This window comes from Canis lupus, chromosome 27, assembly GCF_011100685.1.
Source record: "Canis lupus familiaris isolate Mischka breed German Shepherd chromosome 27, alternate assembly UU_Cfam_GSD_1.0, whole genome shotgun sequence".
NCBI lineage: Eukaryota > Metazoa > Chordata > Mammalia > Carnivora > Canidae > Canis > Canis lupus.
The window spans coordinates 36,997,604-37,020,434 of NC_049248.1; the positions used below are offsets into that span (position 1 = coordinate 36,997,604).

General features: G+C 38.5%; 1 protein-coding gene across 3 annotated transcripts in view; it reads right to left on the minus strand.

Moving 5' to 3' along the window:
- NELL2 (neural EGFL like 2) overlaps window positions 1-22,831 on the minus strand; it is a 381,289-nt gene that overhangs the window by 130,477 nt on the left and 227,981 nt on the right. For all 3 annotated transcript variants that reach the window (XM_038577411.1, XM_038577410.1, XM_038577409.1), the window contains one exon: window positions 14,952-15,077. In XM_038577411.1, coding sequence (XP_038433339.1) covers window positions 14,952-15,077 — 126 coding nt within the window. The remainder of the gene's footprint in view (window positions 1-14,951; window positions 15,078-22,831) is intronic.

The following is a 22,831-nucleotide window of genomic DNA, read 5'->3' on the forward strand; positions in this document are numbered from 1 at the left end:
TCTGAAAAGACAAAATGCACTGATCAGGTGAATGCTTTAGCCAATCACTTGTTTGCTCTCATTTTAATAGAGATAGGCTATCAATTTTAATTAATTGATTGAAGAAATATTTATGAAATTCATCAAGTTTTATTCTGGGATGGGGATGAAAAAGTCACAAAGCCTATCTTCAAATAACATGTAATTTAATGGGAGAAGACAGATGGGTAAACTACAAAACCACTAAACCAAACAGATTTAATTAAGAGCTATAGAAATGCAGATGAAGAAATCTATTGAAAATGTCACACTGTGAATAGGAAGGTAAATACTAAATCCACTTGAGCTTCATGCTATTAACTGATAAATAACTCACATTTTCTAATGAGAAGATTCAAAGATACTTCATACAGGTGAGACCATGTTTATTGAGGCATAGAAGGTGAGTAGCATTTCAATAAGCAAAGAAAAGGGTAAAAAAAAAAAAAAAAGCTGTTTAGGCTAGTAAAAAAACCACATCAACAAAGACATTCTCAGCAAATGGTGTAATAAAACCTGCCATAACAGAATAAGAGGAGTCTAAAAATCCAATTGAGTAAAATAAAAGTAACAACATTATGAAGTTACTGAGAAACACTATTTTTGGTTGGTTGTCCAGTTACTGTGTGCCACATTATGTGGCTGGAAGGGCAGGGGGCAGGTGCTGCTGCTCCTGGTTTCAGGCAATATAGCTACTCAGTTTTCTTGGCTGAGACGAGAAGGGAGCGGAGAGTCCGCTGCACAGGTCACTATGTCTGGATAGTGGAAGAGGTGGGCGGAAGCAGACAGGGAGGTTATAGGGCTAGATGCTGAGACAGACACATGTTGGGGAATTGAAGTCCTCTGCTAGATCACTTCAGGGCATGTTCTCTGCTGAATTCTTGCAAAGTTAGATATTCTCTGAATTGGACTGCTAAAATCTCAGATGATGTAGGTCAGTTACTTCCTACTCCCCTTCTTACTCCCCAAAACTAAGACCTTTAGTTTGCCCAGTTTGAGAATGGGGGCGGGTGCCAATTACATCAGCCATTTGTAGGATAGTGTGGTCCCTTATCAAGTTTTGCACTGCATTGTTGTATCTTATGTATGTATCCATTGTGTTCCACTATAATAGTTTCGCAAAGCAGAAGCAGCCTGTGATTTGTAGAAGGCGTAGTTGGACATGAAGCTGGAAAGACAGACTGCTTTGCTAAGCTGTGTGAATGTTATTCTGTGGGCAATGAAAAGTCACTGAAGTTTCTAGAGAGGGAAATGACCACACTGAATAGGAAGACAGAGCCATTGATAAAGCTGAGGTCATCATGTGGCCAAAAATTACACACAGTGAGATTATCAGTAGAGTATCTAAAATGTCCAGGACAAAAACAATGAAGGTTTGAACTGAGATAGGGACAGTGAGAATAAGAGAGCCAACTTATATTTTTATAATGCTTCGAAAGGTCTATGGTATTCTATTTTCTAAAGTCTTATTAGCATAGAAACCCATGCCAACCAAGCAGATTAAGGAGTAAGGGCAATGTAGATTCTTTTCTTCTCACTTCATCTCTCTTTATCTCTCATCATTATCTCTCATTTTTTTTTAAGTAGGCTCCATGCTGGGTGTGGAGCCCAACACAGGGCTTGAACTTGCCGGGCTTGAACTCACAACCCTGAGATCAAGACTCAAGCTGAGACCAAGAGTTGGACACTTAACTGACTGAGACACCCGGGTGCCCCTCAGCATCATCTCTCATCATCACCTCCCTCTTTCTCTCTCTCTTTCTCCTGCTCCTCGCCCCCATCCAGCATCTCAACTGCCTCTCTATTCTGGAAACAACATCCATTGTGTGAATCTAGGTAGGAAGCAGGATACCCCTCCTGCTACGGAAGCCGAAAGAAGGCAAGACATGTTCTCTCCCAGCCAAGCTCCTGCCACTTGGCAAATACATGGCCATGTGACATAAACTAAAACAACTACATGCTTCTGCCTAGGAATTTCAAGCACAGAATGGGTAATGGGAAAGCAAAGAGATCATTAGCATTCATTTTCAGTGTTTTGTGTCCTCACACAGCATCTGGCAGTGGCCCCCAGCAGCAGGGGTGACATAGTGTGATCCCTCCATCCTGAGAAAACTGTTGCGGTGTTGAAGATTCCAGAGATGCCTTGATCTCTGTACATTTTCCAGATTGCTCTTTGAACTTTGTATGTATTCTTTTTAGGAAATCCCTTGATGCTTAAGACAGCCAAGTTTTTCCTATTCCTTGCAACTAAAAGCCATGACTACACACAACAACTCATATTTTCCCCCTGTTTGCTGACAGGAAACTGAGATTCAGAAAGGTTGGGAGTTGCCTTTGATCGCAAGGCAGGTGGTAGACAGCTGCTAGGGCTCTTGACCCCATGCGTTGTCAGTTGCTTATCAATGTATTCATCAAATTCTGCATAAAAATGTGGCAAGTTTTACCACTAAAGGAGAGGTAGGTAATACCACAAATTGTAATATGTGCAAAGAGAAGCCAAACAAAATCCAAAGCATCATTTATATCAGCCAAACTAAGGCCTATGGCCCCAGGCCAGCTCCTCCAGAGGAAGACTTGCAAACAGTAACATGTCCTCTTTCACTAACTCACAGGGAAATCCTGCAAATTCAATCCACATGTTGTATTCTCTTTGATGATTACATTATATGTAATATGCCATCACCTCCTTATCAGACATTGACTGCTACCCCTTCTGAGAGATACAACATCTGTCAATGAATAGACAGACGACTAGAAAACAAAACAACATCCAGTATTCAACGGTTTTACTTCCATGGACCTTTTCTAGTTTATCAACAAATTATATGTGTTTTTGGTCTAAACAATTTGTTCTGTTATGAACTTTGTAATATGCTAAAATTTTTAGGAGTTTTAAAAAAATTGGCCAAGTATCTGACCAATACTTGAAGGGCATAAAGGTTCTCCTTATGACATTACTACTTAAGTTTATTATAATTTAATTTCACAAAGAAAATCAATATCGATGAGTTCCAAATTTACTGATATGTCTGATGGTTCTTCTGGGGTTTATATCAATGTGACTTATGGGTTGAATAGAGTCATGGATCATAAAGAAGCCAAACTTTTGACATTATTTCTATATTAAAATATCCATGGCTTAAGATGGCTATATTTATGCTCACCTAATACTATAAATCATAGGTTGCAAACGAAAAATACTCTAATTCATGAGTCAGAAAGGCAAAGCAGATGGATGGGGCAGACTGGCTGTAAGAATTCTAGTATCCAAACATGAGTTTTCTTACTGGAGCTGTGGAGTCTGATTGACTGGGAGACGAGAGTGTGGTAAACTGGAAAGGACTTCTAAGAGGGCTGCAATGATACCGACCCAGAACTAATGGAGAACAATCTGGAAATCTGGCTAGAAATCCTGATTTTCATAATGAAATCTTTTGACTGTTTAAATGTTGAACCACTAAAATGTTTCCAAAGCCAAATATATTGTCCCCGAGAGCCAACTGTAGCCCACAGGTCACTAATTTGTGACTCAGAGATAGTCTTGCTGTCATGGAGCCTTCTTGAATGAAAAGGTCATTCTCAGCAACCCTGCACTCCACGCAGAGGATCTATGGCAGCAGCAATCCTTCAACATTCACCTCAGTCTATAAATGAATTTTTAAAACAGTGCTTTCCAAATTATTGTCTGCCAACTTCCTCCATATTATTAAGTTCAGAATCTTTTAAAAGGAGGCAGATGAGAAAGATACTACATCAGCATTTGACCTACTATGTTTGGGGTAAATGTACGGTCTACTTCTGCATAATTTTTTGCGTTGGTGTGTTTGTGTTCATTAAAAGCCAACTAGGAAAGTGTTTTAAAAATAATGAGCATCCTTAACTTTTACACCAAAACCAAATATGAGAAAAGCACCCCAATCATTAAAGTGAGGAATTTGGGCATAAATATGAACTAGATCCCCACCTTCCCAACAGACTATCACTTCATGTCCCCATAAACACCAGACTTACCCTCGAATTATTGGAATTGAATTATTGCTCCTCAACAACTGGCAAAGAGATTGTGAAGTTATTTATTTATTTATTTATTTATTTATTTATTTATTTATTTATGATAGACATAGAGAGAGAGACACACACACAGAGACACAGGAGGAGGGAGAAGCAGGCTCCATGCTGGGAGCCCGATGCGGGACTCAATCCTGGGACTCCAGGATTGTGCCCTGGGCCAAAGGCAGGCACCAAAGCGCTGAGCCACCCAGGGATCCCCGAGAATCATTGTAGAATATAGTTGAGGACTATTCAACTAGTTATCTAGCAATAATAGTGAATTAGGTTTTTTTTTTTCTTTTGTTGTCATAACAAAGCATTCTAAACTCAGTGGCTTGAAACAACATAAATTCATTACTTTATACTTCTATAGGTCAGAAGTCTGACATAGGTCTATCAGGCTAAAATCAAGTTGTCTGCAGGGCTGCATTCCTTTCTACAGGCTCTGTTCTCCTGCCTTTTCCAGCTACTCATGGTCCCACGTCCATCTTCGAAGCCAGTAATGTTGTAACTCTCTGACCATTCTTCTAGAGTCCCATCTTCCTCTGACAACAGTCAGGAAAGTTCTTTTGTAAGGACTCATGTGATTAGGTTGAGCCCAACCAGATAACACAGGATAATCTCCTCATATCCCTGTCTTTAACCTTAATTAGATCTGCAAAGTCTCTTTTGCCATGTTAGGTAACATATTCACAGATATTGGGGATTTGGATGTGGACATCTTTGGAGGGCCACTATTCTGCTTACCACAAATAGGTACATAATAACAACTCCTACTTATAACTGCACACTGTTCCAGCTGTCACACTCATTACTTTGCATACGTCATCTCATTTAATTCTAAAAACAGCATGTAAGGTAAGTTATATCATTCCACTTTAAAGATGCAGAAATAGGGCTCCCTGGGGTGGCTCAGCAGTTGAGCGCCTGCCTTCAGCCCAGGGTGCAATCCTTGAGTCCCGGGATCGGGTCCCGCATCAGGCTCCCCGCAGGCTTCTCCTTCTGCCTGTGTCTCCGCCTCTCTGTCTCTCATGAATAAATAAATAAAATTTTTAAAAAAGATGCAGAAATAGGCTAAGATGTTAGACAAGTTGCTCAAGGTCACAGCTAGTAGATAGCAGAACAAGGACTCAAACCTAAGCATGAATGAGCTAGTATCTGGAAGCTAAAATGCCACAAAATGTTCATGGAGAAGAGGGGGTCTAAGGAGATTATGATTTGAAGTGGATGCACTAACAAGAGAGGCCCTGTGGACTTCTAAGCCATTTCCTTAGTCTTGCTTTTGTCGCTGTTGCATTTCATAACATTTAATGGACATGTGTATGCAAATCCATTGTATAAAAATGCTGCAGGTAGCAACTTAATGGTTATGATTTTATTCTAGAAAAATTCTAAAATCAGTTCTCATTAGGCCACACTGACAATTTACTTTCATGGAGTTCCAGAAACACCAACAAAGCATTCTGTCTTCTTTGAAATGAAATACCATATCACCTTGATTCTAGGTCTGCACCGATTGTTAGAAGTATGATCAATTTAATAAACAACTCCTGGGCAAAAAAAAAAAAGGAAAAAATAACATAAAAGAAAAAATAAAGCACTGACTCTTCAACATACATCTCAATTAGAACGTGCACAGACTGAATGAAATGTTTCGGAAAGTGTACATTGTGTCTTAGAATTTTCTACAAGATTTTCTGGCTTTATCTCTTACAATTCCATTCACACTAAACTTGCTATTATACAAGAACCTATACTTTAGTACTTACTCTTCCTCCATCCTGAAATGTTGTCTCTCACTTCTTCCTCTCCTGAAATGTCTGTTCATCCTTTAAAAACCTCAATTTAAATGTCATATGGTGATGGCTGCCCATAGACAGGCAAAAGCCAGATTATTCACTGTCACTTCTGGGCTCCCCACAGCTGTCTGCACATTTCTTTGTTACAGAACGGATGACAATGTACTACAACGATTCACTTATACTATTTTCGTCTATTAGATTGGACAATAACCTTACCATACACCCGTATCAAAGTTCAGTTGTAAAGAAAACTGAGAGGAATCTGTGACATCTCATGAGTTTTTCACAATCACTTACTCACAAGTCTTACACAACGCGATTTACTCCTCTCTCTCTCCCTTTATCCTCAACCTGGTGCTTTTATCAGTATTCAGCTGAAGTGGGTTAGTTAACTATAATATTCAATGTTTGTAGTAGGCAGCCTTTAAGATGGCCCCAGCAATCTTCACCTCCTGATATTCATGCCTCTGCATAACCCCCTCCCTTTAGTATGGGCTGTACCTAGTGATTTGCTTCTAACCGATTTACAATAGCAAAAGTAATAGGATGTTACTCACTGGCTTTGATGAGGCATGCTGCCATGTTGGAAAGGCCCACATGGTAAGGGTGGAGGACAATCTATACACAACAGCCAGTAAGGAATGGATTACGCCAACAATCACACAGGTGAGCTTGGAAAAAAAAATCCCTCCTTAGCCCAGTCGGCACCTTGATGGCAGCCTTATAAGAGGTCCTGCAGCAGAGGGCTATCATAGCAGAGGAGCATTTCCACACCCAGATTCCTGACCCACAGACATTGTGAAGCAATAAATGTGTGTAATTTTAAGCTGCCAAGTTTTGGAGCTGTTTGTTATGCAGCAGTAGATAACTAATACAATGTTACTCCTTTGAGAAAAGAACTTTGAGTAAAAGGAATCCTCCTATATGGTATCAGAAGTTTTATGAAGAAAGTACCAATACTAAAATAGGTGGCAACAGACGATGAAAGTATTATTTGACCAGTCAGTGTGGCTCTGCCTCACTGTAGCAGAAGCGAACAGGAGAGACAGGGCTCTGGGTTTGAGAGAAGAAACTCACCCTCTGAGCCCAAACCCGTGACTGAATATGACAATGCAGAGGCCTCCTGGACAGTGGAGAAAAGAAGAGCATCAAGACAAGGCAATGTCATCAGATCACACACTCATTGCAAAATTAGATCGGCAGCAGGACCGGAGGATGAACTCTGTTCCATGGAGCACTAGAGGAGTGAGGAAGCAGAAGGAAAGTTGAACTTTCTTACTGGCTAGCATGTCAAAGCCAACAATCAAAGAAGGAAATGAAAGGCATCTGTTGAACTTCAACTCCGAGAATACTGTCCTCCACAGGTGTCTGTTGCTAAGACACCGCTATTATTACACTCCTGGCATGTATAATCTTTTTATTCCCCTATGTGAGTTTTTAACTCTGTGCTTTTCATATAAAAATCTCAAAATAAAACTCAAATAATACATCTATTTGGGACAAAGGTGAACTAGGGTTTACTAACCAAGTGAAAGCAGGTGAGGCTGGCTAATGAGGCAGCTCCCATCATCTCAGTGCTCAGGTGAGCTTGCACAGAGGCAAGCTCGTGTAGACACGACCACTGAGTGCTCTGATGATCAAACCATGGCCAGGCTGGAGGTCATACATGGATACAATGGTTGCACTGAGAGGCTGCATAAAGACTCTGACGAGCCTGGAAACTGCTATATTGGAGCTGGTATGCTTCCCCCACTCACTGACAGATTCAGATAGAACAGTCTCCTTTCCAAGCTTTTCATCTTTAAAAAGGCAATTCAGCTCCCTGAGCCTTTGAGCCTGTTCCATTTTGAGCTGACTGCTAATTGTATGCATGCACATATGTGTTTCAGAAAAGAGATAAGCACATTGCCTTGGCCTCCTCACTAACTGCACAGACATGACTCACTTCTGTTCTCTGCAAGTTTTCTAAACGTGCCCTGAAGTTTTCCAAACATTAACCCTTCCTAGTAACCACACTACACATTCTCCTAGAGATGTTTTCTTGATTATGTTTGCTTGAAGTTGCTTTTTACTATTAATTCTTTGAGTCCTGGGGCTTGGTATTTTAATGTGCTTTTGTGATCATGTTTATATTTTCAAATTTCTCAACAATAACTACACAGCATAATCAGATACAGTGAACCACAGGAAATGAATAAAGTATCTTCTAGCATTAGGGGCCATATTTTAGATCTTAAAGCCCAAAATTGTCGGATTTTCATATTTCGTGAAATGTATAATTTTATAATATTTTCCAATGGTGATTCTGGGAGAAGAAAATTTTAGAGTGGTTGTTCATAAAAATGCAGAAGTCCTTCCCAATAGTCATGGCAACTAGTGGCCAGATGGTAGGATTGTCTGATTGCTGATTGTGATTCTTTAGAAAAGAAATCCACATAGAAGCAGCCGAGCTCATAAAATCTGCTATGCTTGAGAACTGAGCAGACTCACTAATTATTTAGAGGTCATATTCTATACTCTGAGCAGATTAGTATCCTCATAGGGCCCTGGATGCATGTAGGTAGCCCCAGAGCACCCCAATCTAATGCTCATTCATGAGAGCAATAGGAAACCCCCCATCTTAGGAAGTACAACGCATCCACCTACAGAAGGAGTTTTCTAATTCCCTAGAAAGTGCCCCTTAGCTATATCAAGGCTTCTCTTTCTTTTTTTAAGCCCGTTTCCACAGTCGCATAATAAGTACAGTCGAACAAACAAGAACACTTTGAATGCATTGTTCCAGCAAAGCTATGTATTTTCTGAAAAATAATAACTCATTTGAGAAGTAACCAGACAGAAGTGCCCAGTTTAAAAGGTCCCAGGGAAATAAGACCTTTTATCAAGAGGATAGCTTGTCTAATTATAACTGGAACAACAACAATGATGGTAGCTAACATTTATTAAAGATTTCTTCTGTGCTAGGCATTTTACTAAAGATAAAGTACGAAGGCATTTTACAACCAAAATAACCTCGTTTATTTAGAATGTTTTTTTTTTCTGTGTGTTTGTGAATGCTGATATGCATATTTTCACTTCCTGTTATCATTGTTCTCTCTGACCTGCACTTCTCTGGCGCCCCATCCTCTCTGCCATTGTCCACAGTATTTTACTTCCTTTACTATGTACGTACTAATAATTATCATAATATACACAGAGTGAATTCTCTGTCTTGTTCTGCACTTGTGATTTTGACAAATCCATCGAGAGGTATTTTTAAATAGCTGATAATGAAGTTACTGTCCATCCATACAATAAATTACCAGTTCCAGCTTAAAATCTTTTGGGAGGAATGCAGAATATGAGAGAATAATGTGGGCGCCCAGGTAGCTCAGTTAAGTGTCTGCCTTTGGCTCAGGGTCCTGGGATCGAGGCCCATATAGACCTCCCTGTCCAGTGGGGAGTCTGCTTCTCCCTCTACCCCTCACCCCGCTTTGTGCGTGCATGCTCTCTCTCTCTCTCAAATAAATAAATAAACGAAATATTTTAAAAAATTAAAAGAATAATGTTATTGATGCCTTTCCAAAATATCATCTCTTTAAAAACTTTAAGCTACTTCCCTTTTCTAGCATTGCTTTATAGGAAATTTTAAAGAAACACACATACACACATCAGTTATTTGAGGAAGGGGCACGCATGGGTTACAACTGACTTAAAATCTTCGCTCTAGTTGCACAGTAGTAAATCTTTCTCTGTAACCTTCTGTGCATGACAATTGTATCCAAGACTTTAAAATGCGAGGGAACTCATAGTAAAAAAGACAAAAGGAGAAAACTTAATATCATCATCAAATTCACGACTCTTTCTTCATAATCACTTAACTAAACAAGCCTGACAAACAGGATGGTAGTGATGATTTAAAAAAAAAAATCAGTATTGACCATGTTAGAGAAAAAGAAGTAACTATAACAATAAGATCATAAAATGTAAGCACTAGGAGTATTCAATGCTATAAAAGTTAAGTACTTTCAGAAGTAAAATTCCTTGGGGAACACCAGAGGAGGCTCTTTGTTTAACAGCAAAAATGAAGTGTCTAGTAAAATTTCTGTGTTTAAACACTTTCTGGACCTTCTGTGATATGCAACATGGACCAAAGCCAGCATCAGAAGATCCTGGAGAAACAGAAGCGGTCAGGTCAGCAGAAAGCATACAGGGGAAGCATCAGGATAGTGTAATTTCAGGGGCTCCCTAAGGAATCCTCTCCGCCCCCCTGCTGGGCCTGAAATTTTACTATGGAGAACCGTTCTCCTAGGTTCATCTAAAATGAGGTTTTTAAGAAGAGAAAAGAGGAGGAAGAATGGGGGGGACAGTGGGCCTTACTGTGAAGGTCAAGAGCCAGTAAAAGAACACAGGACACCATAAAAAGTGAGAGAAGGCATCACTATACAGGGTCTAAGGGAAACTTGAAAAAGAAAAAGGAAAAGTTAAAAAGAAAAGTGTACCTTTTACAATTTCAATCAGCTGACCCTAAAGTGAGATTTCTCATCTTTGGCACTATCGATATTTTGGGTCATATAATTCTTTCTTATGGGGAGCTACCTTGTAGTGAGTGTCCTGAGCAGTGTGAAGATTAATGACTCAGTTGGAAAGTAACCAGAGAAAAGCTTCCAGTTGAAAGGATCCTAGGAAAATAAGGTACCTACTCAACAGGATAACTAGCTGAATAATAATATTATAGGATGTTTAGTATCATCTCTGTCTGGTCTCTACCCACCAGATGCCAGTAGCAGCCGCCTTCCCCACAGTTGTGATAACCAAAATATCTCCAGACACTGCCAAACACCTCTGTCAGGTAGGGGGGCAAAACTGCCCTCATTGGATAACCACTGCCCAAAGGATCAGTTTTCTTCTACGCGGGCAAGACTTTTTCCGTCCCTTCTACAGTCTGTCCTTCCCAATTTCCTGTTCCCACTCTAAAGAACTACATGACAGTGGGAAGGTCACAAGTTCATCAACACATACACAAAAAAAAAAAAAGAATCAGAATTCCATTTTTAAATTATAGTAATCAGAGCAGAGAGATATAGCAGGAAGCTCTAAAATGAATGCCTTTTCACTCAAAATATTGTTATCCTTTGATAATTCCACAATTCTTGGATTCTGCTTTTGTTTCCAGAGACATTTTACTCTTTGTCTATTCTACGACACCAGTTCCAGGAAGGGGTGTCCAGTAAAACTCAAAAAGATTTGCCCAATTCAATCAATCCTTGTAAGAGTGAACCAAAAAAGCTATTAGGCCAAATCGGTAACCAAGAAACTTTGTTACGCATAAAAATTAAGTTACTTTTGCAATTAGAGATACTGAAGAGTGGACTTCTGACATCTTAGCTCATGTGAACCAAACTCTTCTCCTTCCCTTCTCTCCCCCATCCTTTTTCCTCCTTCCTCCCTCCTTTCTTTCCTCCCTTCCTTGTCCCTGCCCTCTCTCCCTCCTTCTTTCCTTCTTTCTCATCTTTCTTTCCTTGTAGGTATACCTATTCTTTCCTCTATGAGAATAGGAAAGAAAGTGAGAAGGAACAAGATTATGGAGCATTAATTAGAAAAATAAATAAGTAACACTGTCGCTGGAAGAAAAATATTAATGGGTTTAGAAGAGCTTAAACTGCTATATCATTTGTGCCACTGAGTCATTAGTGTGACTGTATAATTGAGTCAGAGGCCCAGAAAATGGTGATTTATATTTTTTCTACTGAATTCTGATTTGGGATTATCATTATAAGATCTATAGGGGAAAGATTCCTCTTAGAATTGCAGCTAATGAACCAGAACAATCTATAAGAAAAGCAGTTTAATTACTAAACATTATAAATTAAATAATGTATTTCTATACGAAATATGAATCTTTCCCTTTATTTATTTTTGTATAGTGGCCAATTAAACACATGGTGAATAATATGAGGACTAAGAATAAGGAAGCTTATCTTCTGGCCCCCTTTTTGCCTCTCAGTAACTCTATAGCCATAGGCAAGGCAATAAATCTCTCTGAGTCTATTTTCCCACATGTGAAAGTTAGGAGACTGGACTAGATTATCTTTAAGAATTCTTCTATCTCCAAAATTCTATGATCATGAGGAAAATACAACTCAAACTGTCTGAAACTGAAAGAAAAAAAATGATGCAATTCTACGAACTATGGAAGGTAATTACACTGTAGCACACATAATTTCTATGCAAGAGCTACAGGGTTATAAAAGCAAAAAAGGCTTCTTTTATTGATCAAAGCTCTTGACTATAAAGTAACATGTATTGCTCTTAGATTCTTCTTTAAATTAGAATAATTAATTTTCAGATGGGGCAAGCAACTTTGACAGTCTGCTGGGTTCTGTGCTGAGAATGTCAGCAATGTTATGGCAGAGGGCTCTTCAACAGGAAGGAAGGGTAAGGATCCAAAGGCAAAACAAATTTAGAACTCCAAGAGCTCAGCCACAAACATCAGAGAATGGCTCTGCAGTGGTGTCTTGACATTCATTCTGGAGGACCTACTACTGCAAGTATGTGGATGTCTGTTTCTAAATTCACAAAAATAAATCCCAATCTTTCTCAGAGAAATAAGGTCCTACTCTGTTCTTAGGGGAGCTCTTGAAAAGGTACAGCCTAGATACCTTCGGCTGCAAGGCAAACCCCAATTAGAGGAATCATTTCTTGAAGCCTTTCGCACAGACGCTAACGTTAAAGTGTGGAGGGATAGATTCAAAGAGGGAGAATTTAAACATTCATTCCCTCTACAGGGACCTGAATATGTGCTGACCCTGTATGGTCTAACATAAAAGATCGCCTCACTTTGGACTACAAAATAAAATCCACTCATATTCCCTTTCACGTATAGATTTGTAGACCTACCCATAGTATACAGAAAGTTTAAGTGCAAGAAATCCTTCTTTAAGTGGAAGCATAGAGATACTGGTACTAGCTGGATATGCTGGTGCATCATTAAGGAAATATATTCTATCACCTGCCCGATATTGAAATTCTTGGCTTCGGTTCTTTAGACACAAAAATCATGGCCTGAACAGCTTTTCTTAAAATGATCTTGGCCTTCGTTGGCATTCCTACGAAGGGATATTTCATTTATATCATTACCTACTTTGCAATCTTAATGGAAAATCCTCCCTAAGTAGTCAAAAACAAATAGTAATTTGCGGGATTTTATTTGGAAGGAAAATACACTGAGAGAGGTAAAGCCAAAGCAGGAGATTCTCTGTAAGGGATGACAGCTCAACTATTCCTTGGATTTACAGCCAACAGTCAGGCTTGGAATGAAAATGAAGCTCTTGAAAATACCCTGCCCCGAAGAAACACTCCTCATTCAACAGTAGGCCAAATTATGTGTCATGTATTCTTACTTACAATCTTTTTTTTTTACTTACTTACAATCTTGAACACTTTTTATGAATATAAGAAAAACAAAAAGGATCGCTAGGAAGTATAAAAATGTAGAAAGCTTTTTAAGTCTTTCATGCCAAGGAATCAGCAGACTCCTTGAAAACTGCTAGCACTCGTTTTTAATAAGCACATCTTGAAATAGCTCTCGGAGACGCAATAGTTTTACTAAGATTTTTGTCATGGTTAACAAATACATTGGAACTCAGATTCATTGCTATTACCGATAATACAGCAAACTGTATTTTATTCTCCATGTATTTGTTAAGATTTGTTTATATTCTTTTTTTTACACTGAAAAATATGTCTGCAGACCACCTTCAAGAAAGTCTACCACTCAATATGATTAAGTTTTGTCTAATGAAAAAGTGCAGAATTGGTCCCATTATGTGGAAATGTTTAGAATAAATTGACCAAGAAAAAAAAGCAAGAATTTGTAAACCCACTGGCAACTCTATATTAAATATATATTCTACTTTCAAAATATCTTTGGTTATTCTCCATAGATTGGAAGGTCACTTCTCATTATTCCTTATATCCAACATTTTGTTTTTATATAAATACTATATTTGAATTTAGAGGAAGGACCTGCCCTTTGCTTTAACTGATAAACAAGATATCAAATAGTACACATTACGGTCACTGTAATGAAAACTTAGAAGAGTGCACTTTAGTACAAAGGCACAAGGTGACACTTTTATTAGATAGATTCATATTTTTACTGGAGTGTTATAGAGTCTCTTTCCTTGGAAACCTCTAAGTATTATTTGTACGTCCATTTGAGAAAAATTATCAAGTTGGAGGTAGAAAGTGACAGGGAGGGTAAAAAGTGACAAGAATAATATTTTTAAATGTTCTCTGGTTTTATGATTCTACATGTTTTCCTAAAACTTATTTATTTTTAAGATTATTCTATTAAAAAAAAAGGAAATCCAAAGAAATGTCTTACTTCACAACAACATTTCCTCAAACCCTATAGCTTCAAGCTACTTGTCTAGCACCATTTTCTTTCATATTCTACAGGTAGGAACTCACAGAATATGAAGTCAATAGGTTATCTTACCCCAGGACCAACTTTAAACATTACTAACACTCGAGATATCAAGATATCCCTGAACAGAACTCTGGGAGGTAAGGAGTTATAGTTCCTAAAACAAACGTAAGTAAAATTTTTTTGATGTACTCAGCTGCATTTCCCAGAGGCATGAAGGAGCCTGATTTTCTTTAATATTCCCATTTCCTAGCACTCCAAGAAACTTTCTGAAAACATCACATTATTTATGTTATTCTTCTTCTATGCAAAAATCTACTGCCACATAAAGGAAATATTATTTAAGGGTTGTTTTTCACATTTGCCATAGAATTCATGTAAGTTTTGAGTGTAAACACTGTTTAGGTATAAAATTAGCATAATTTTAATTTGGTTCTCTAGTTTTTCTTTACTTTCCTAATGGGGAGTATAAAATTTACCCAGAGTAAGCAGGTATTCCTTTCCTTAGAACAGATTCAGAATTAACTACCAGATCAAGGAGATGTGCTTTTCCTTTATTTGTTTTGTTGTAAGGGAATATTTATGGCATGCTTCTCCAAAAAATTAGAGTTAAAAGGAACTTTTAAAAGTAAATTCCAGGCATAAGAATATTTTATTTCATAGTCACTCTTTACCTGTACATGAATAATCATCAATTCTGATGTATCCAGTTTTGCAGATGCACATGAAAGAACCTGGGGTGTTAACACACATCGTATTCTCACGGCAGTAATGGCGCCCTTCAGCACACTCATCAATGTCTGTGAAGAAAAAGGAGGGCAAAGAGGTCAATAGTGGCCAATATTCTAGAGTTTCTCTCTAAGTTTCATTGTTGGGGAGAGGGCAATAATTTCTAATTGAAAAGCATTTTTTAAAAGTATTCGAAACATCTCCTTTAATAGGAATGTTTGTTGTTCTAATGATGTTCAGAAACCATAAACATTTTTTTTCCAACAGCTCTTGCTAGAATTTCAAAGATGTCTGTATATTTCAATTTGCAACATTCTAAATATATTTAGAAATTTTCAGTGCTTCATCTACCAGCATTTGATAAAATGAATCAGAAAATACAAATCTAGCTACCTCAGAGTCTTGGAATCTTTATAGTTTGAGCCAATCATATATTGTTTTTTTGATTCATTGGCTATTCTCTATACTTGGGGAGACCCTAAAAGGTAAATAAAATATTCGCATATACCAGAACTTGAATACCTTCACTTAAAGACATGAAACCAATAACATGCAGTTTATTAGAGCTATAAATAGAGATATAGCTACCCCAGTAAGTGTCTGAACAGAGATGAAATTACAATATAGAGACCTGATATAAGAGAGAAACTGTAAAATAGTAGTAAGACAGCATATATTTTTTTTATTTTATTTATTTATTTATTTATTTATTTATTTATTTATTTATTCATGAGAGACAAAAAAGAGAGGCAGAGATATAGGCAGAGGCTCCTCTGAGTTTGATGTGGGACTTGATCCCAGGACCTGGGATCACAAAATGAGCCAAAGGCAGACACTCAACCACTGAGCCACCCTGGTGCCCCAGTAAGATAGCATACTGAAGAACTTCCACAGCAATTCACACACCAAGTTTTGAGTGTAAAGACTTACACATGGTAAGCCATAATAGGCACTAGTGCTAATTGGGAAGAATTTTTACAATAAGACTGTCCCCAGTTTACAGCGCCTCTGTGCATGGAACATAAACTATTTTACAAATATTTTATTATTACGAAATACTCTTTATGAAGGGCCTTAATGCATTGGCCAGGCATGGTATTTCTCCTCCAGAAGTCTGCTTTCTCAAGCCCTTGTAGTGAATCCACAAAATAGTAGTGCTCTCATTTGTACTATTAAAATAAATGGAGCAATTATAGGAGATAGTCAGGTGACCTACAATTACAGAAGTCATGCTATTCCTATATATAACCCGAACTATGTTCCCAGTCCTGAGAGTATCAAAAGAAGTAATTGATATAACATGAGAAAGTTATATTATATTTTTTTAAGATTTTATTTATTTATTTGAGAGAGAAAGACAGTGAGAGAGAGCATGAGCAGGGAGGAGGGAGAAGCAGGCTCCCCACTGAGCAGGGAGCTGGATGCAGATGCAGGGCTGGATGCCAAGACCCAGGATCAGGACCTAAGCCCAAGGCAGATACTTAATTGTCTGACTGAGCCACCTAGGGGCCCCAGAAAGCTACAGGATCTTGGCAATCATTTCAGCTAACTACTCATTCTAAAGATGGAAAAATGGAGGGCTAAAAAGGCTCAAATTTCCATTCAACTTCTAAATGAAAGTTAACACAATAAATTACAAACCTCTTAGCATAAAAAGCTCTTCCCAGTCTTGCCCCTTACTCTTTTGGTTTTACAGCCTATAATCCCACCCTTCCTTCCCTCTCAGTGTTCTGGCCACATCGAGCTTCTGATCATTCCTCATATGGACCATGCTCTTTCATACCTACATGCCTCTGAACATGCTTTTCTCTCTATTTCTTCTTTCCTTATCACCAGCCTTAGTAGATCTTGCCCACTAGTGGTTTATCCTTCAAGAATCTGTTTAAATGTCTTTCTGTGAAAACTTCCCTAATGAAGTAAAATGCTCCCTATGCAGTCCCTCACGGAACTTTGTTTCCATTACAGATTCATCCACTGTACCTTTATTAACTTTTATAAGCTGCTTCTCTCCAATAAGGCTCATATACTCCTCCAGAGTAGAGATCAGAGCTATTCGTGTCTCTTAACTCTAGCTGCACATTATATTCATCTGGGATGCTTTTTAAAAACATTGGTTCTTGGTCCAACTCCCAAACCCCCATTCCAAATCTGTGGTGGAACGTAGGCAATGATTTCTTTTTTAAATCTTCTCTATGATGAGTCTAATTTTGGGATCAGCAAAATATTTCAATAAAGAGGTAGATAGTAAACATTTTAGGCTTTGGGGCTTATAGGCTCTCTGTCTCAACTTTCACTCTGTTGTTCCAACATGAAAAGCAACCATAGGCAAATGTAAATGAATGAGCCTGGCTATATTTCAATAAAATTTTATTTACAAAAACAGAAGTTGAATCAGATTTGGCCTGCAGGCCACAGTCTGATGACCCCTGGTCTAACGCATAAGCAGGGTTAGGAATCACTAAGTGCGTAATTCATTTTTATATTCACAATACCTTATAAGGTGTCTAGGATATCACAAGGTCAATAAATGCTGCAGAATGGATGAATAAATGCTTCAAGGCTAGTAAAAGGAAGAGCTAAGAATAGATCTCAGATGATCTGACTCCTAGTATAATACTCTTCTCATGATATCATGCTACTTCTAAATGTTTGCACTGGTCTGCAAGGAAAGTATCACATTCAATTACAGCCTAAAAATCAAACTATAGGCACCCTGGGGGAATATGATGAAAACTCATTTGCTTCCAGGGTCTTAAGATAATAATAGGAATCATATGGGATAATTAATGTGCTCACCAGAATCAATAGTCTTTAACCCTGCTCCTCTGAGAGAGTGCTGCAAAGAAGTGAAAGTTACTGAAAGCCACTGCAGGAGTCCCCTGGGCTTAAGCTTGTGAACTGGAGGGAGGGCCATGAAGAAGTTTATGTACACAAAGGTATAAAGAATTTACCTTTGGGGAAGAAAGAGCCAAGAATAATGAACACAACTCAGTGAAGACATCTCGGTTATCAGAGGAGAGAATTATTGAGTACACTGCAGCATCTCCTCAAAACAAGACTAGTTCCCAGTGAGAGACCATATTTCTTGGTAGAGTCAAGGATGTAGCCCAGCTGGAGCAAGCATTAATTATTGAAGGCACTGTCCCTCTCTCTAAACAGTATGCTAGAGGAGGAAGCCCACCTCAGTAGGAGTAACCACCAGACCTGGCAAATCAAACTCATAGGTATACAAATTACCCTGGATCCCTCCCAAGAATTCATAAGAATGAGAAATTTGAAAGTACTAACGTCCTATGGGAGGAGACTGGGAAAAGGGACAGTTAGGGCGATTACCCTATTTACAGCCAAAGTTACTGAATAATTTGGTTTATAAGATAAATACGGATGTTTTGTGAAGGGGTACATGGGCCTACCTACTGTCTCTAACAGTCGTTGTAGTGACTCTAGAACTCACTGTTGGGAGGCACTGGCCAGTCCCATTTTCTTTTGTAGATATTTCCCTTGAAGCTATCATATGATCAGAGAAAACACATGTAGGGTCATAAAGCAAAACGAGGAAACCTATTTAACATGAAGTTCTTTTAGGAACTTGAAGGTTTGGGTCACAAAGAAATATCGGATTCATGACCCAGAGACATGAGGTATCAGGAGCAGTACTGTCGCAGGGTGGGGTGGGGTGGGGGCAGTAAAATATCAAAGAATATGATTGCAAGCACTGTATACCCAATTCACAGTTGCCTTTTTAATTTCTCATGCCCCATCTTCAGAAAAGGAAGTCCCCAAAGAGTCTCATTTAAAGCCGCAAAGCTACATAAATGTCATTTCTACTTATATATGCAGATAGTCACAGGCCCTAAAATGGCACTTCTAAAAAGTGAGTCCAGGGTATATTTTTGTCTGAAGTCCCAATTGAAAAACTTAATGTCAAGTTCTCACGATTCGGTGCAGTGCTCTGCACTTTTATTGAATGTTTCCTATGCCCAAGTCACTTTACTGAATTTCCAGTCATATTGATGGCCCTAAGCAGTAGAACTACAATTACACATGGACAGTACCAGGGATGGCATTTGCTGCAATATGACTTTCTGCTAAGCAGAGAGAATTGCACAGAGTTGGAAAGAGATGCCACAGAAGGTAGCTCCTGCCAAGAAGATGTATTCAGGCACGGGCTGGACGTGCTGTAGCTATTCACGCAAAGCACATGCTGCTGGACCATGTGGCTTTTTAACAACTCTTCCAAAATTCAGTACAAAGACAGTTAAAGCATGGGCTTTGCCTTTAAAGGACTTACTTTTAAGCACTATCATTGTCATCCACATAGGTGCCTTCTATATTTTAAGCCTGGTCTTTGGAGAAAAATATCTCTAAGAGAGGCCCATAGTTCCTTGAAAACAGAATGCTGCATGGTCAAACAAGATTTCAGGACCATTATATTACTATTCTTCCTCCACCTCCTTCCTTAAAACTCACCATGTACATGAGTAAATTACAGGCTCCGAAATACCTAGTCATGTTTTTTAAATGTGCACTCATTAATTCAACAAGTATATAATGCACATGCAACACGTCCAATTCTAGCTTAAGAAATAACACATAAACAATAATGCTATGAAGTGATGCATATTATGAAACAGAAACCTACACAATGTGCATCAAATAGAGAGCAACCAACTTTTTTTTAACACAGTACTTTTTTGTTCTGAGCTTATTAATGCAGGACAAATTTGGGGATTTACATTTGGTGATATAAATGATTTTCTAACTTTTCCCTCCCTCAACTTGAGGAGCTGATAATGAAATTAAGAAGCCTGGATATAACAAAAATAAGAGCATGAGGTCCTATATGCCAAATGCTAGAAAAGGAAAGGACAGGAAAGGAGAGGAGAGAAGAGAGGGAACAGAAGAAAGAAAAGAGGGGGGGGGGAGGGGAAAGGAGGAGAGGGGAACAGAGAGGAGGGGAAGGGAGGAACAGAGGAAAGAATGCACTCACTACCAGAACTGGTATTCAAAGGAAAGTTGGTGATTAAGAGCAGGGACAACCAAGGACAATCTGCTGGTTGGTGTGACAGGAAGTGAGGTAGTTTTGAAGAAGTAGGCTTAAAGTAACAGATTTGTAAACAGAAGGAGGGTGCTGCCACAGAACAGCAGAGACACTCATAGATGAGCAGGAGATATTGTAGAGATCGGAGTCTATGGTAGGCAGCATAGGTAGCAAAGACATGAAATATTGAGGAACAGCGAATATTCCATTTGGTTGGAGCTTATGCAGGAAATAAAACAGAAATATAGCTATAGGATAGAAGACACAATGGGAATGAACTTAAATCTCCAACAAACATCAGAAAGGTATCTTCCTTGCTCTGATATGGAAACATGAAAGCATTTGGAGGGAGGGGAGTAGGGAAGTGGCATAGGAAAATAAATCTCACAGGAGTTAGTAAGACGGAGCAACTATGGAGTTGATGAGAGAGGTATAATCAAGGCGAGGAGAAGTTCACTAAATTAAAGTAATCTTCCTCACCCCAGTTTCTCCACATTTCTTACTTATCAGTGTCTGAAAATATCCCATTAAGTTATGTGTTGGTACGTCTATTGTCTCTTTCTATTGGAATATGATTCTGGAGGGTGGAGACCCTGTTCTAGGACAATGGCTGGCCCTCACTAAAAACCTGCTAGATGAATCAATGAATCCTTTCATGGCTTTTCATGTAGAAGGAGAAAGGATAAGTATCCTGATTCACACTGGTCTGACCTGGAGCTCAACTTGGCAGAGTGAATCTTTTGTCTCCCCAGTACATTGCCCAGGCATGAGCTTTTTGTATGAACCGTGAACATAAACCACTGTGGTAAAATACAGCCTTGTGGGGGAAACAACACTGCAGTGGGAATAAAGAAGACTGGAAGTCTTTGGCTCTATTATAAACATGACAAGCATTTCATCTCTCTGGACCTTAATTTCATCATCTATAAAAACAAAGGCTAGAGGTTTCCACGTCATTGAAACTCTCATACTTTACAATTCTAACAAAGAGAACACGATTTATATGGTTGCAGTGGAGAATCTGATTCTCTGGGATTTTGTAGGATACACGGTCATACTCCAACGGACTTAAGAAGCATAAGTAAACTGTGTTTCTTATACTTGAACAACCTCTCTTGCCCCAGGATAATTCAAGCTGATCTATTTTAGAAACAGGAATTTATAAATTTATAAATTCCCTTTTATCCTATCTGAAAGCTGAGGCTGACTTTGTAATTATTCAGAATCACAGATTTTTAGACCTGAAAGAACTATAGATATCACCTAACCTAACTGCAGTCATTTACAATTAAAGACATGGGAGGAACAGAAATGCCAAAGACAAATTAAGAAGGTGGCAGGAATCAGATCATGAAACTTTCATGAGATACATTTAAAAAATCTGAACTTCATCCTATATGAAATGGAGAATGTTTTAGGAGAGGGTTAATTAAATCGGATCTGGGATTTTGGAATATTCCCTTCAGCACAAGTTTAAACAGTTAATGAGTGGAAATCAAAATAACAACACTGTTTCCAGACCCCAGATCCCACACTCATGTTCTTTTTGGCCTATAGATTGGTCTCCAGATTATCCTTGGAGGCAGTGGGCACTCAGATGTGTTGCCTGCATGCTTCTGCCACAGAACCCGGCTACTCCCCACCCTTACCCCCAGCCCATCTTATGCTTTGTATGTCACTGATGCCATTTTTTGAAGCATGGTATATTTCTTCTTTTTTTAAGATTTTATTTATTTATTCATAAGACACACAGAGAGAGAGAGAGAGGCAGAGGCACAGGCAGAGGGAGAAGCAGGCTCCGTGCAGGGAGCCTGACGTGGGACTCGATCCCAGGTCTCCAGGAACAGGCCCTTGGCTGAAGGCGGCGCTAAACCACTGAGCCACCTGGGCTCAGCCCATATATTTCTAAGGCTACAGCATTTTATCTCAATTTTGCCCTGTAAAAAGATTATAATAGCCGGTTAATGAATACTAATGCTTTCTTGCTTAGCCAATAGAATCTTGAAGTCATGCAGCTCAACAGCAAGGACTCCACATATCAAAGATGAGTACGCATCAGTATGGGTTATTGCTAAGTCTTGGCCCACGAGCTGTGAAAAACTGGCTTGGCAAAGTTGGCAAGGAGATCAATGACTTAATTCATAAACCAGGAAAAGGCCTAAGTTCTGAGAAATGTAATTCTGGAAAGAGATTTGAGAGTAACATTTGGGAAGATAAGAGTATTTTTGAAAATAAAAAAGAATTTGCAAGTATAAGTAGGCTGCTCAGTGAAAAATCAGTAAAGAATAAATTAAAATGCCATTTCCAAATAGGCTAACATTAAAAGAAATTGCAAGCAATCGTATTTTGAAGTCAGTGACATTAACAAGTTTGTTTACGAAATATTAATTTTTATGTATTAAAAACTATCATGTGCTACTGAAACATCTGATTTTTTGACATCTCAAAATAATAACCATGTATTTTCTTCATTCATCTTTTTAGATTCATTCATTGTAAATTGTATGGTACTTTCTTCAAGAGTAAAAGCGCTGGTATTGTATCATTGTTCTTGCTACTTTTAATAGAATATGTTATTCCTAGGTTTAGGATTCCTGCATTTAAAATCTATACATGGAGACATGAAGTAAAATTTGAGACAGGGTTGAGAGTCGATCATAAAAATACACCTACGGGGAAAGGTGAGATCATTTGGAATACTAAGGGGCTGAGGAAACAAGAGCATGAGTAGTTTATCCATGTAGGTAATATTTATTGAATTCCTACTATTTCCTAAGGTATTAA